The 16,023-nt window shown below is 46.6% G+C and overlaps 1 protein-coding gene across 7 annotated transcripts in view; it reads right to left on the bottom strand.

Annotated features, from left to right (window-relative positions):
- PLD1 (phospholipase D1) overlaps window positions 1-16,023 on the bottom strand; it is a 75,928-nt gene that overhangs the window by 22,491 nt on the left and 37,414 nt on the right. For 6 of the 7 annotated variants that reach the window (XM_027794401.2, XM_027794404.2, XM_055816909.1 and 3 more), the window contains 10 exons: window positions 15,916-16,008; window positions 13,216-13,368; window positions 12,330-12,479; window positions 10,935-11,018; window positions 9,098-9,179; window positions 5,871-5,981; window positions 4,356-4,562; window positions 3,489-3,705; window positions 2,421-2,534; window positions 225-353 (listed from right to left, as the gene is read on the bottom strand). In XM_027794401.2, coding sequence (XP_027650202.2) covers window positions 225-353; window positions 2,421-2,534; window positions 3,489-3,705; window positions 4,356-4,562; window positions 5,871-5,981; window positions 9,098-9,179; window positions 10,935-11,018; window positions 12,330-12,479; window positions 13,216-13,368; window positions 15,916-16,008 — 1,340 coding nt within the window. The remainder of the gene's footprint in view (window positions 1-224; window positions 354-2,420; window positions 2,535-3,488; window positions 3,706-4,355; window positions 4,563-5,870; window positions 5,982-9,097; window positions 9,180-10,934; window positions 11,019-12,329; window positions 12,480-13,215; window positions 13,369-15,915; window positions 16,009-16,023) is intronic. The other variant, XM_055816911.1, reaches the window with a different exon arrangement.

Here is a 16,023-nt window from a genome sequence, read left to right as displayed (position 1 = left end):
GAAGTTTCCAGAACATGGCACCGAGGCCTGTCCATGAACCATGACAGCGTAATTGGCTCTAGAACCTCTTAAAGGGGCTTTTGCTGCTTCTTCCTAGCAGTCAAACCAAAATAACCTCCTTACCTCTGGCTCAGAAGCAGGAAAAAAATATAGTTTGAGACTGAAAAGATAGGGAAGAGGGTTTGTGGGGAATGTAATGACTTCCAGGGTGCAAAGGCACTTACCAGCAAAAGGTTTGTCAAGTTGAACCCAGTCTTTAAAGACAAAGTTGCAATAGTCTTTGCCATGCCAGAACCTGGTTTCCCCTAGCAGCTCGCCAACACCCGTCTTCAAGCTGCGGATGGATCCTTTATCTGTCGCAGGCAAACAAGAAAACAAAACCACACACTGGTTTGTGAGTCACGGCTGCCCATCGCGCACCGCTGGCGAGAGACTGGCTGCCGCGGAACAGCGTTGGTGGGACCTGCCAGTCCCGGTCAGCCAAAGCAGATTTCTCCCTAGTCTTCCTGTTGCTTTCAAAGGAGATCTATTAGTATTTTTTCTTCCTTATTGTAGTATTTGCTACACAATCAGAACAGGTTGTATATGACAATCTGTTACTGAACAAAAAGCAGATGCTGAATGCTCTCTACATTGGACTTAAAAAAAAAAAAAAGCACCCTATAGTAATTTCTCTTTCCACAGTCCTATGACATCTAAATAGCCCAGCTGTGACTGCCCTTAGTAGATATATGTACAGGAACAACACATATATCATCTACTTAATATATTTTTCAATACTGTTGAACTAATTCAACTTCTCTGCTAGAGGGTTTATTATTTTGCCTCTACAGCAGGGTGTATCTCCTCTAACAGAAGCTAGTCTTTATTAACGAGAACGAGATGATTAAAAAGCTCATGTTCCCTTATTCAGTAGTGTGGGGGTTGGTTTGTTTTACTGTTTTTCCAAATTACAATGTCATCTTTTGATACAAATTTACCTGTTGAACAAATGGATCCTAAATTCCAAATCGATGATGATTAAAAATGGGCAGAAGTATTGTAGACAGAGATACTCCCTCCTGACAGGATCCCTTTTCTAGAGCACAGATTTTGGCACAGAGTGAACCCTTTTTTCCTCGCTCTTAAAAGAGCCAAAGCCACCGGCCTAGACCATGAACACTTAGCTAGCGTTATTTCTTGACACTGAGAACCGCCTTCATCTGCCGCACCATCTGCTAGTGCAGTAACTGTGCAGCAGCATGCCAACAGCAGTCTTCTCTTAACCCGACCACATCACCAGGTAACCATGAAAAACCCTTAGTACAAAAAAAGAAAAAAGCCCCTTTCAACAGTCAAAGCAGCACACAGCAGCAGCGCAACACGGCCAGCTCACCCAAAGCAAGCCCTACCAGCACCGCTGTAACCCCACCGAGCCAAGCCATGCCAAAGCGCCGTGCAGCAGGTGTGCAGCATTGCTGCCTGGGGGTGCCTGGGTTGCTAGTGAGAGTCCGGGTGGAGCTGAGGAATCGCTGGCTCGGCATGCTCAAATGGGAATGGGTGGGACACGACGTCTGGCCGAAACACACTTCATGTACCGAGCTTCGATGAGTGTACACCAACTGCTGAATGAGCACGAGGTGACCACAGGGGGGATTGCACTTCATTTCCATGAAGCAAATGCATCTCTTCCTTGTTACCTCCACTATTTTGTTTTATAATTGTCAATCAATGCCTTAGAGGAAGATGTTAGCAAGAGGAAGATGTTGAAGAACACCTCACCCCATACCAGAACTCAAAGGCATCTCAATGAGGTACCACACTGAAACAGGCCCCTTCAACATCAGTCCAGAGATCAGAACAGCTTAGTGCTCACAACCACCGAGCTCCTTTCTCAACTGAGTATGCTTTCATTGATTTTAATACAGGGCAAAGGTGGGGGGCCCAGGTCTCCACTCAAACACAGGTCTGGCAGCAGCCACTTTGCTGTTTCCTCTCTCTGTTTGCATCTCTTCCTGTACCAGGCTTACTTTAAAATATCCAAGGCAGAAGTTCCCAGCCCCACTAACAAGCCGTTCCTTGGCAGGATGAGAGCTGCTGAAATCATCATATCCCAGAATCAGAGCTATTTCCTCAATTGTTCCCTGCTGTCATTATTGCAATTCTTTTTTTCCCTTTGAATTTTGTTGCTGTGGGTTTTTTTAATTTTGTTGGGGTTTTGGTGTGGGGTTTTTTATTTTATTTATGCTGCAGTTTTTGTAGCTTCTGGAGAAGGCTTTTTTCTGCCAGGATGTTCTCAGAGGGGTGCTAAGGATGTTGGGAGAACAAGCAGCAGCAAAGGCTGATCCCAGCACCCAACCTAACTCTCACCATAGTTATAATGCAAAAACATCAGCAGCTAAAGCCTGAAGGGGTCCGCACCTCTGCCTTTCCTCACTTACCCTCCCGAGGCTCAGCGAGCCCCTGCTTGGATTCACTGTGGTGATGAAACATTTTCAGATGGGGCTTTAAACTCTGGATTATATTCGGTTGGCTCCTAGTGGGGTTACAGTAACCTGCAGAAAGTCAAGATGCTCTATTCATGGCAAAAACACGTGTCCACTACTTCTATGCTGGTGCCTGATGCTGTCTGAAGACACCTTGCACAACAGAGGCTCAAACGAGATCTCAGTTTGCTGAAACTACAAGTGGCCAACAGGCAAAGGACCAAACTCAAGGCCCAACTGATTTTAAACCAAACAGATGAAGTCGCAAAGCCATGGCTATGTCCTGAGCTGACTGCAAACGATGCTCCAGCAAGGCTTCCTCCGGCGAGAGGCAGGAGCAAGATCCGCAGGGCGCAATGGAAACTCAGATAAGTGCCCACCGTGAGCAACATGCAGCTTCAGGAGCCGAGGACTTCAGAGACAGATCTCAGGAAGGACTCCGTGCTAGAACAAGCGTTAAGCTGACCCTTGTAATTTTAGCTTTGAAGCTATTTTTAATGTGGGGAATGAAAAGCTACATTCAAATATTCAACTCTTGAATAGTCTCTCCTCTCTAGTAAGTGGGTAAATGAGGAATACTTCCGTTTAAGTGAACCGATGTAAACCTAGGTAACACTGGCCTATGAGAGGGGATAATCACCTTCAGAAACTGTTTGGCTTGTTATAATCACTACAAGGTGAGAACAAATGTTTCAGTTCTCCCTTGCAGGAGCAAAAATTTCCCAACAATATAAACATTAGATATCATGTACACTCTACCATGTCACCTGATGGCTCACTGCAATCTCTAATTAAACTAAATGCAAATCCACTTAAAAATTGTCTTGTATATTTTGCAGCAACACAAATTTACACATTGACTACACGTAGCTGTTATTCTGGTAGTTAAGAAATTCGTCGACTTTCCTTCCTCACAAAGAACACGTTACTCCAGAAATTATGTGAATCTGCAGGTACACCCACCCACCCACCCACCTCCACATACACTTTGTACATGTTGTTTAGTTGAACAGCATTACTTACTTGATTCACTGTCGATGCTGCTGACGCTGTCAGCATGGTGCATGCCATGTTTATGGAGATGCTTGTAAATACTGAACCTTGAAAACTTCTTAGGTTTTCCTACTCCTTTCATTTTTGATATGTCTGGGACATCATCTGCATTTCTCTGGAACAAGTGGCTTTCTGGGGACAGAGCTTGAGACTGCAGAGGGACATGCTCATATGACTCTGCTGCAGGCTGAAAAGACACAAGACACTGTTGCAGGTGATGTAAGGACAGGTTCCCCTTCAATTACAGATTGTCATGCATATCAAAGCTCAGAAACAAGCACGAGTCGAATTTTGCTCTGTGACAAAGGGAACTAGGAATGCCTTTGAGGGAGAGAGTCTGCACTGAGATGGCACTCGACAAGAAAACCCGGTAATACCAGCAGAATTTGATTCCATAATTTTACTCTGGGCTCTTACTCCCCTTGAAAAACCTAGACCTCTCTACATTTTTAAGAGGGATGTGGTTGCATACAGACCCACGTTAGCAGAAAGCTTGGCAAGCAAGGCACCTGCTGAGGGCCCGAGTACCCAAAAGTTTGGAGCACTCTGCGACTGCTTACTGGGCATTTCTAGCTAAGTTTTACTGAGAATGCAGCCTCCACACTGTGACTGCTGCTCCAAGCTCCAGGGAAAACCCAGCTGTCTCCGTGCCCTGGCAAGGTCTGGTCAGCATCTAGCCCTGAAGAGTCGTTCAGTACTCGGATACTTCCCATTACTCTCTAAACCTCCTAAACCCAACGCTACGTATGCTTCGAAGCAGGCACAGCTTGTTCAGCCCCACCACAAAGCTTCCATGCAGACGTGACCGTGGCCACCAGCTGGAGCAAGCCCACTTACTGCCAGGTTGGTCATTGACACCGACTTCGCCGCCGCCACACGTTTCACACTGCCCACATCGGTCAGGCGGTGCTCGTCATCATCCCACCTGCCGTACGCCAAGTCAATGCCGCCCACAAATGCCACGGACTGGTCAACGATGACGAGCTTCTCGTGGTGGGCCCAGAGGTACACGGAGGAGGACACGTGGTCTGGGTGTCTCATCACCTAGGGAGAAAACCAGCGCTCAAGCTCAGTGTCATCACCCAAATTACATCCCTCCAGCCAGAGGGCTGCCCAGCTTTTTTGGCTGCTCAGGATGATGGGGAAACACTGGAGTTTTTGAAAGATGCATCCACACAGACTGCAGTAAATGCTGAAGCTCCATGACTCCGTGCTAGTTGGGCTCAGCCTTACTGGAGGCAGGTGCTTCCCCGCAACGTGGGCATTCCCCGGCAGCAGTGGTTACTGGTGTTGGGATAGGTCACACTTACTTACACTTTGGTAGAGGACCATACTCAAGGAAGCTGTTTCAACAAATAAAATCACGCTTTCAGTAGAGCTATAATAGCTGAGCTTTCAAACACAGAGCTTGCTCTGTAACAAAACAACATATTGGTGATCTGACTCACTTCTTTCGTTGCCACTACAGAAGTGAAACGAGAAGTTGGCTGGCTTTTCCCTATTTAAAATCGGCAAGATGTTTAGCATTTGTTTATGAGATTCTTTTTAACGTGTTTACGGCAAAGTAATTTCTATATCTAAGCATACAGTACATAGTTTTTTTATTTTTTATGTTAGAGTAGAGCCATTAGACCAGCTTCCTGGGGAAAAAGCTACAGGATTTCACCTGTTTTGGGCTGCTCCCAAAACCTGCTACACAGCTAGCAGGTATCTTCCAGATACATCTTCCAGTCTTGCCATGAAGATGATGCTTCCCTTCACTGTGGCAACTGATGATAAATCTATTGTTCTAGCAGTTTGTTAGTCACCCTCATGCATAACATATATCTTATTGCTCGTTAAAATGTGTATATCTCTAATTTCAAGAGACTGGATCTAGCTTTATCTACTGGTTCGTCTGCCACAACTAATTTTCTGTTCAGTGGCACAGCAGCAGCTTAACAGCACAGGACAGTGCAATGCTCTTTATTTATCATGGGAACATAAACATTCAGCGCTGACTCTGGCCCTCTGTGTTTGAACAGAAATGCTGAAATGAGACAGCATTCTCAAATGGTAATTTTCCATTTGATGTAACCCCATTAACTTGTCATACCAAACACGTTTCTTGTGAATTAGATGAATAGTTGCTTTGGCAAGTCTGAACTAAGCAATTTTAAGTTCAGTTATAACCTAATGAAGTTGCCAGATGTAGTAATCACTGTATGGGTACGCCCTCACACACTATTCCCACCACAGTGGTGGGAAACACTTTTCTTCCAGTTCATAGCCAAATACACTGAGGGTCCGCACCAGCTATCAAGAACAAATGAATGTAAGCGTCCTTCATACAACTGCGCGATGAGCAATTACCTTTATGTTGGGGTGGAGGCGCATGAGTGTCCGCTTGCTGTATTCACTGTTGATCCCTAGGGCAAGCTCCACCTCTTTGTATAGCATAACAAAAATTCTCACTCCTTGTTGCTGTCAGAAATAAAAAGAAACACATGCTATGTAGGTATGCTAATGGATACAGCCCATTTCCAAAGCAAGGAAAAGCTAAGAGGTGGTAAGCATGTTGAACCTGCAGGCAGAAACGCAGGCTGAGGTTACTTGCTCTTCATTCCAGATCCCCCTTGGTAACCCCACAGCGTGCAAGGACCCGCACTGCCCAGGAAAGCTCTCCAGCTTCCAGAGGAGGGCTCGGTACCTGGGTGTGTGCGAAGAGCTGAGCTACACCAGAGCCCACCAACAGGTCAGCCCCTTCTAAACATCCCGTGGGGGAAGATTTTTGCAAACCTTATTCAGTCCGCATACAATCCTGTTGCACACATCCTCTGAAGTTCAGTTTTCTGCTCCTTCAGTTGCCCTGATGTTTGCCTGCAGTGAAAAGCCTCTGCAGGACAACGATGCCAGTGTGGTCATATGGACATCCCTCTCCTAAAGTGGACACAACCAACCTAACACCAGCAAACACCTCCTTTCTGCTGGTAGAGCTAAACAAGCTCCTGGAATCCAATAAGCAGCACTCAAAGGATGGTGCTTTGTGACCAGAATGGTATCCACAGGAAGGTTTCTGAGGACACTTGTTAAAGCACTTTCAAAACTGCTAAGTACTTCCCAAACCTCGGCAGCTGCTGGTCACACACTGGGACATCTTCAGTTGCCGTAAATCAGCACAGTTCAAAATGCTGCAGTGGAATCTGCCAGCTTAAAATTGGGACTTCAACTTCCCACAGCCTTTTACGTTCCTATTGCCATAAAGGTGGTACTGGGAGCTTAGGCAGTCTCCAAACTGGGGGCGATATTCTGCTCCCCCCTGCACCCAGACAAGCCCAAGGCAGCACTGCACATACATAAAGGACAGCCTCACCCCTAAACCAGGCACTGCACATACATAAAGGACAGCCTCACCCCTAAACCAGGGCACCAGCTTGCTGACCGCCCTGTCGAGCCAAAGGAATGCTGCAAGTGGAAGAACCCGCAAGTATTTCCAGGAACTAAGCTTAAAACACTCCCTGCTCTTACAAGGTATTTATAGCCACAGGAAAATCCATGTCAACGTGACAAAGCCAAATTCTTCCAGCTGGTGGGCCTGCCCCGTGGCCATATTTCATTTGCCAGAAAACAAGACTACTTCCAAATCAGCAACAGACACAAAAAACCTTACTTTTTTTCTAGGCATACAGAGGAGTGAGGACTGTGATGACAACAGGTTTGAAAGGGAGGGAGTCAAAGACTATTTCAGCATCTCTGCCTGGACTCCTGCCCTTCCACCACATCGGCAGCTGAAGCGACTTCCTCAGCCATGCTCCAGTTTGTGACTCACCACTCACACGGGGCAAGTTACCATTTCCAGCACCGGTGTTATCATGGGTTGAGTGATCAGAAACGCAGCCCACGTTCTTAAACTCCTCACACACGGCTTCTCCTCTGCCTTGCCTGGCTCCACGAAACGTGTTCTCTATAGGCTGGAGCCAGACGTCTTACTGGAAAGCAGAGTACAACCAGCAACAAAATAAACTGTTTTCTGAGATGAAAACGCTACGCTTAAAGAAAAGAGAAACAGGGCTAATAATAGCAGTTTCTTGCCCGTACCACAAAGGGCTGCACAAGAAAGGACAGCATGCAACAGCGCAGAGCTTTGCATGGGAACCCAGACCAGGAACGCCAGGAAAGGCACCAGGTCAACGGAGGGTCTGAGCTTTTCTGTTCCACGGGGACAGCAGGGAAGGAGAAATGAAAACAGAGGGAAAAAGCAGCCTTATCAAGTTCATACCAGCCTCTGCTTACTGAACACGAGCATTTATTAGCTCAGATAATGTGGCAATGCAGAGAGAAGTCCAAGTCTCTGAGTCATGTTTATCACCTCCCTGTAAACAAGCTGAACACCACAGTCCAGCTCTGGGGAATGTATGCTGCTTCTGTTTGTACACAGGTGGTTTTTTTCCCCCCCATGTTCTGCTGAAGCTCTTTCCCCACATCCCTTCTCCACATCAACACACCAGGACCCCCATGACCAGGGTCTCAACCTGAGGAGGAACAGGCTGGGAGGACGCAGCTGATCTGCCATGTCTTAGTGGCCACAAGAGCCATGAGAATACAGAAAGGGGTGGGCATGAACAGAGAAAACCAGGAGACATACAGGTAGTAAGAGCCAGCTACCAAAAAATAAAGCCTTTTCTAATCATAAGTTATCCTTGGAAATAAAAACAATAAGAAGAAAACACAAAAACCTTTCAAGGCTTTGGCCTTTCTTATATGCCCCACTAAAGTTTATTATTTCACAGCAGCAGCTGTGCAAGAGCTGTGGCATGAAGAGCTTTGGCACGAAGGCAGCATGGCCTGGCAGGACGAAGGCAAAAGAGGCTCCACCAGGGAGCTGGAAGACACTAGGATGATGTTTGATGCCAGCAGGCACTTCTTTACTACAGCAAGGAATGACGGGTGAACAGCAAGATCATCAGTTCCTTTGTGATTAGTTGTAGCAAGGACCTATGCAACGCATTAGGTAAGGAAAACTCAATGAGAAGGCTATTGTGAGATTGCACGAACCCCTGGGTGATACCAAGTGACTGTTTGTTAATGACATCCTGATTTTCCTGGCAGACTGATGGTATCTTTCACTGCTTCAGCTCCAAAAGCTGCAGCACAGACAGACAATACGCGGCGGTAACAGACAGGATCTGCACAACACGGTAACGTACAAACCACCTACGAAGAGCCACCACAAAGCGCTTACTCTTTCCCTTACCTCTAAATTACATATGCCACCAGGAAAGCACTGGACAGCAACAGGTCTTGGACCTCACCAGGAGTTGGGGTAGCTGTAATGCAAGGCTGAAGTGACCCAAACCTGAGGACTTGAGGGGACAATCAGAGGAGCTACCCTTCTGCCTCTGAGCTCTTCCAAACCCAACGGGGGAGCAAATCAAAACACGTGGTTTTCTGAAGGCCCTCTGGAACGAGGCTCTGCCACCTTTAACTCTCATCCCTACCAAAACAAGTGGTGCAAATGCTCCGGTCCTAACATGACCCTGTAAGTGGGTGGGCGCATGGGGTTTCCCGCGGGGTGAAGGCTGCAGCTGGAGCTCACTTACTGCTTTCCGCTTGAGGATGCAGTCCAGCCGCCAGCGATTTCCTTCCACAACGGGTCGTTTCATGAAGATTTCTGGGCTCAGCCTAAGAAAATAAAGAGGCGGAAAAAACACAGCATATGTAGTCTGCAAACAAAGCGTTGGCCTGAATAATCAACTTGGGAAGCAAAGAAATCAGTTTATATAAAATGGATGTGAAGGTTCACGTCCCAGTGATGCATCCTCTGATGTCATGCTCTTTGGTTTTTAATAACAGAGCATTACAGAGGGCAGGGGATGTGTCCAGTACATTCATCTTAGTATTCAACAGCCCATGAGACTAAGTTTAATAGTGATGTATAAATGAGGAAACTTGGACTCTAACTATGAAAGAAAGATGCAACAAAAGAAAACCCCAAGGTAGGTTTGAAAGAGATATGTATACATAAAATATAAATAAGAGTAGGACTTCAGTTCTCCTGGTACTTAGGCTGTCTGAATAGCATAGATTTGTACTGGATTTTCCTTGCTGCCTAAAGACAAAGCAATATGATCTCTCAACAGGACATTTTATTGATTCATAGCTTTAAGGATTAGAAGGAATAATTAAACAATCTCATCTACCTCTCCCAAAGCAAGGTGACAGAATTTCATTCCTTTACTTTTGTACCAAGCATGGAAACATGTGCTTGGATAAAGCATATTGCTACATCCTAAAAACATGCTTCTGACAACAGCATTTTTATCTGAAATGCCAAGTTTCAGATAAGTTTTGGAATTCCAAGATACATTAACAATTGTCTGAATAAATCATTAAGAAAGACATAACAGGTCTGAAACGTGATGCTCTTGCACTGCTACCTGCTTTTGCACGTGAGAATCCAGGAGCCCTGGGGTTATCTGTTCTCATGTTAGGAAACCAGTTTTACCCCAGTAAATGCTAACATCGTATTTCATTTTCTCATAATAATTGGCACTTAAGAACTAATCCTCCCAGTTCCTACAGGCAGGGGATTAGCAGCAAAAGGTTCATTTTAGTGATGGAGAAACGGGAGCACAGAGATGTGCCCAAGGTTAAAGGGGACATCTGAGCCATGCCTTGGGAGCCTGCCCGACCATCCTACCCCAAGGTCCAGGCTCAGCCAGACTGAACTCCACAAAGGCAGGGCATAGGCAGCTGCAACCGGCATCCTGCCAAGAAACCCTGCCCCCAGTCTGTGAGAGCACCCTTTTTCTGCCTCAAGCAGGAACCAGCGCACTGCATAAATGTATTGAATTACTGGTTATGAAGTGACAGAGCCAGGTCCTTCAGCAGCCACATAGCTCAGAAGGGGCAACGAAAACTCCCCCCCCACTGTATGGCCTATGTAAGAGCAGAGCAAAATCACACCCCCCCCCAGCAAGATGCTCTTATTGCTGGCATGAGGCTTCCCAAGACAGTGAGGAGCAGCTGAAAGCAGGATCCTGTGCAGGATCCCATGGGAAAAGCACTGTCAGAAGCATCTGAGCATCCACAATCCCTTATACACTGAAAGCCACCCATGCCCCTCCGATCTGCAAGGATTTATGCTCCTGATGAGCGCCTCAGGCCGTAACATTTGCAATTCAGGTGGTGCCTTCAAGCAATTTCAGGCCTTTCCATGGAAGGAGACAACCAAACTGCTGATTCCAAGCATGCGCTTTTGCTGCCAGCCCTCCTGAAAAGGCCTTTGAGTATAGCACAAGGAGATGTTTGGGTGTGCTGCCAAACCATCTGGCCACACGGCTAGCTGCCATACTGTAGGGCCTCCCAACACTGCCGCATTGTCGGGAAGCTTCCAAGAGACACGGCTGGTCAACATCCAAACATGTAAGTACGAACCACCAATCTGTGATGAAAATTTCTTCCTTCGCAGCTTCCATGGCATTTGCGACATCTTCAAAGTACCACTTAGCATTCACATACCTGTAAAAGCAAACACAGCGCATGGGCTCAGGCTTCCTCCCCCTTCATCAACAAAGTCCGGTGGGGCTCTGTGCTAATGCCATCTAGGTTCTCTTCTCAAAAGCAAACACAAACCCAGTTTCAAGAATTAGGACAACATGCAGGGAGAATTCCATGCTGCTATTAGTAGCTTAATGAAACAGCACAATAAGAGATTATTAAGTGCTACTCTGTACTTCTGCCAAGCGCACACAGTATTCTCGGGTTTTGCTTGGCGAGCGAGCTAGGTTTGGCTCTCAGGAAAGGATGGTGGAGTGGGGCTTGCTTTGATTTATGGAAACTATTTGGGCAGCAGTTGCTTCAAGGCAGAAGCTGCAGTGAGAGCACCGAGAGGGTTTGCTTCCCGCTACAATTGATTTTTTGAGATGCTTCTGGGAATGGCTTAGTGCAACCAGGTTACACTACAGACAGAAGGATTTCTCATGGGACTGCTGTGTACGTAAAGCCCAGTCATTCTTAGACTATACCCAAATTCGCACTGGCTGATTCTCTTTCATCGTAAAGCCAATCTGCCAGGCCTGAATCTGATGCTACTTTTCAACCCAATGAGTGCCCTTTGCACCCGAACACATCCGTGATGCCTGGAAGAGCGATGCTGCGCTACAGAATGAGAAACAGCCTTGCAAATGTAGTGAGCAGGACATATCTTGCATTTCAGAGCATGAAGGACATGATCAGACCATCAGTTGCAGGGAGGCGCCGGCAGGGCAGGCTGCAGCAGAGCTGCTTTGGGAGGGAGCTATGAAGACGGGAGTAGCCGAAGAGGTGGACATTTTCAATAGCACATATGTTACCCTGAGTTTATAACCCAGAGCACAAAGACCTGAACCCATAGGAAATAGCATTTCCAGAATCAGAAACTGGGATAAAATTGAAGCCAAGAACATCTTAATGGAAGAGCAGTTCTGGTTTTAACTCATAAGAAGCCTGCCAATTATATGTGCATCAAGATACCATTTTTATCCTTCCAATAATAAATACCCAACCTGCTCAAATTAAAATGAAACTCAATGTTGCAAAATGCTATTTTAGCTGTGATGCAAAGCCGTAACAGGATCAAAGCACTCCTGTCACCAGTACTGCTATTCCATTCCTGGTGAAGAAAGCCTCCTTCTTTGCAACTTCTTTTATTATAGACAGCCTCTGCAGCTGCCAAACGCTACCAGGTCTACCCGTCAGAGCCGGCGTAGCACAGCCAGGCGTGTGCCACTGCTGCTGCAGGTAACTGCACCCAAGGTACAGGGTCAGTCGCAGCCTCGCCATGGTCCTCACCACTTGGCCAGCGTGTTCTCCTGCACGGCTGCATAAGACCCAAAGCGGTGTTCCGTGAGGAAGTCCTTGCCATGTTTCCGAATGAAATGGTCTATGCCTTGCCTCCACCACTGGGCATGTCGGTAGCTGTTACACTTCAGAATCAGCGACCTGTAAAACAGATGATGCATGGGGCAGGATGCTGGAGCCACTTACGTTTAAATGGGCTGTTCCACGCTCTCTGTATATGTTGATAAATGCACCTATATAAGTCATATTTTGCCTAAGCAAAAAGTAAGGACTTTGCTTTGTTGTTTTGCTTGCAAAAGAATGCATCAGCACTGAGCTGCTCCAAACAACTACCACAGTGTTGCGCTGCCAAGCATAAAATAAAATACCCCACACTTAAATTAACAGCATTGGCTTAACTCAGGGGGCGTAGCTAATGCTGTATTTTTTTAAAAAGTGACAAATTTATACTGTGTGCCACTATAAAAATATTAAATATCTCTTTATCCCATCTAGCATGCCTTTTGGGTAATACTCCAGTTGGGGTGGAGAAGAACAAGTCCCTGCTTGCAGCACAAAAGGCACAGAACACCTAGAAAATTACCATAGACAACTGCTGCAAAACCAGACCGTGCAACTCAGCATGCACCCCGCGCCCCCAGGCCCCAGCAATAACCGCAAGGGTGGACAGAGAGCAGCTGAGGCTCCAAATGCCTCATTAAGACATCGGAAACGATCAGCATTAGAGGCCAAATCCCCAGCAGGTATCGACACACCAGCAGCTGAGCCCTGCGGGAGGCTGAGCCACACCACCTCAGCCCAGCGAGGGGCATCGTGTCATCCTTAGAAAAAGCAAAAGCAAACTGAGAAGGGTCTAAATCAAGTCTGTATTGCTTACCTCGAGAGATTGTCAATCTGCAACCCATATTTAGTTTCTGTTTCCTTCTGGCCTATCTTAATGTTGAACTCCTTATCGACCAGCAGGACAAAGGCAATGGCCCCCGAGTCAGGCTTCATGTACAGCAGGCAGGAGTCCTTCACCACCAGCCACCTGTCAGGCACAGCAACCACGGCACTGGCACCTCACCCATGCCCATCTTCAAAACACCAGCCACCACAAAAGTCAATAAAATGGAAAAGGGTTTCCTTCAAAACAAGTGCAAATCCTCACCAGGGAAAGGAAAGCGTTCAACCAAATGGTAAAATTTATTTTCAGTGGCTAGTCCAGGGTATGGTTTTCTTGAGCAGGAAAAGTACCTATTTTATGAACTTGGATAATGAGTTTGAATTCAATACAAGACTTTTAGAGTTACTTGCATGACCTTTTCACAGAAGCCTTTGAAAAGGTAGGTTTCCTTGTGTAACAAAATCAATGAGAACCTCCCTGCTCACAAACCTCCCAGCTGGGTGCCCCAGCACCAGGCAAGGTGCAAGAAGCATTCCTCCACCCCAGGTTTTTATTCAGCTTGTTTGCTATACGGGAGTCACTTGACATTTCTAACATAAATTATGATGCTAGGATCCCTTTCACTCCTATCAAAATAGATGAACAAGGCATTTCGGAAAGATTTTATTGCCAAGCAACCAGCACCCTGTTAGAAACACACGATGAGAGATGACCGGCAGGTTTTACAAAAATACCGTAGCCTGAAGGCAACTCTAGGAAAAAACCCACATTTTTTACTGTGAATGGCATTTCTAATTTTTTCTCCCCCTGCGGCGTAGCTGGGGTAACCGGCCCCCTCTGTCCCACACAGGTCTCAGCCACCAGACCTTCGCCTCATTCTTCTGCACGCTCAGAAACACACAAAGCAACAGAAAATACTGCAAAAATCTGTTCATTCTTGTGTCTTTAGTAACAGCCTCAGCTCCTCACCTATTGCCAGATCCCATAATTTTTTCTTTTCTTTCAGGGCCCTGAAAGAGTTATCCCAGCATCACCCCTCATTTGGTGCCAAAATACCTCCCCTCCCTATCTGGCCCATAATTTCACTCCCAAACATCTCACAGGGTGCATTTCCAAGCATTTCCCTTTCTGTTTTTCCCCAGGCAGCTCTGCATGCCCAACAAGTCCTGCCCATGCCCATGCTCAGCATCACCCCGCTGTTCTCCTCTGCATCCCTTTCCACAGCCCCCAAGGCCATAACGCACCCAACCTACTATAATAAGTGAAATGAACGTGGCGTGTAGAAAGCCCAATGTCCGCAGCAAAGCTGTTGTGGGAAAAGGCTGCCCACAGCCTGTGCCACGCTTGGGGGGAGCTCTGTCTGCAGTGTGACGTGTCCTAAAAAACTTCACTTAAAATTACCCTTGCTGGGAAATATTCCTGTTATTTGCTTATTTATTGATTCATAGGCTGTCAGTACCAGCAGGCTACGGTGGGGCCATCGAAGCTGGATGTACTACTCTCCCCAGTAAAGCTTGAGCTCTGCATAACGCAGGGAAGAGTTAACTAAGGGGTATCAAGAGATAAAGACATTTTTTTTAAATATAAAAGAGAAAAAAAAAAAAGAGTTGGAGACAATTCAATGATTTGACCTGAAAGAAGGTCACATCTTCATCTCCTTGTACACTCATTATAGAGGTCAGTAAAATTACATTAAGGAATGTTGGAAAGACTACGAAGAAATAGAACCTTTTCTTCACAAGAATGCAGAAAGATTTTGTTGGCAAACAGAAATTTTTAAGAAAAAACTAATGACAGCCCATTGGCGATGGTAAAATCCAAAAGATGAATAACGTTCAGGAAGCTCCTACAGACCAAAAAATGTTGCTCTAAGGCAGATATGTACTATTTGGATTTTCAAAACGAAAGATTTGCTTGGGAAGGCCAAGGTCCAGGCAGTACCCCTTGTGGTTTTTGGATGCCAGCTGGTAACATCCCCCCCCGCACCCCGTAGCACGTGCCTCCTACGCTGAAGCCTCAGGAAACGCTGAGATCTAACACAGAAGGTAAAGGAATGGGGACAGTAGGTTATGTCTGTCTGCAGTGGGAAGGGACAGGGGAACAGGGTGGCTTGTGAAAACTCCCATGAAAACACCAGCATTTAAGTACGTGCAGTAGTAACGAAGAGGTGATGTATTTAATCCCAAGGTTAATTGCACCAAGCAGAGCTCCTAACTGCTGCAGGTGACATCTGATTTAACCCATCTCCAAAGCAGTCCAGAAAGTGTTTCAATTAGTTGATTTTCTTTTGAAAAGCATTTTCTTTTCTTTTGAGGGAGCAATACTCAGAAAACTGGGCTGAAATCTGGTCAGGGCCATGTCCCCTCCCGAAGGCATGGAGCCCCGTGGGCACTCCTGCAGCTGGGAAAGCTGGGCACAGACTGGGGGATCATTGCCATTTCTGCAAGCCTGAGGCAGTCAGAAATCCCAATTTTCCTCTGGAGCAACAGGTCCCTTCTATGAACTCCAAAGCAGATGAAAAAAACCCCAGCATCCTCCCCACAGGGAGGGGATGGACCTGAAAATCCACGGCTTTTGCAAAAAAGCAAGAATCTACCTCCTAGACTTTTTGGGAGACGGAGACAAATGAGGGGGTTTGTACGTATGCCCAGGGGGCACGCAGCATCCCACCCCATCCCGTCCCAGCAGTACCTTTTGGACCATCGGTAGCACATCCTTCCTTGGCCGCAGCAGTTCAGGCCAGGTATGCGGTGCCCCCCGGAGCGCTTCATGATGAGCCCTTCTCTGCAAGGACAGAAA

Source organism: Falco peregrinus, chromosome 12, assembly GCF_023634155.1.
Source record: "Falco peregrinus isolate bFalPer1 chromosome 12, bFalPer1.pri, whole genome shotgun sequence".
Lineage (NCBI taxonomy): Eukaryota > Metazoa > Chordata > Aves > Falconiformes > Falconidae > Falco > Falco peregrinus.
Note: the sequence above shows the minus strand (reverse complement) of the source record. Positions and strands in the feature narration are given on the sequence as shown.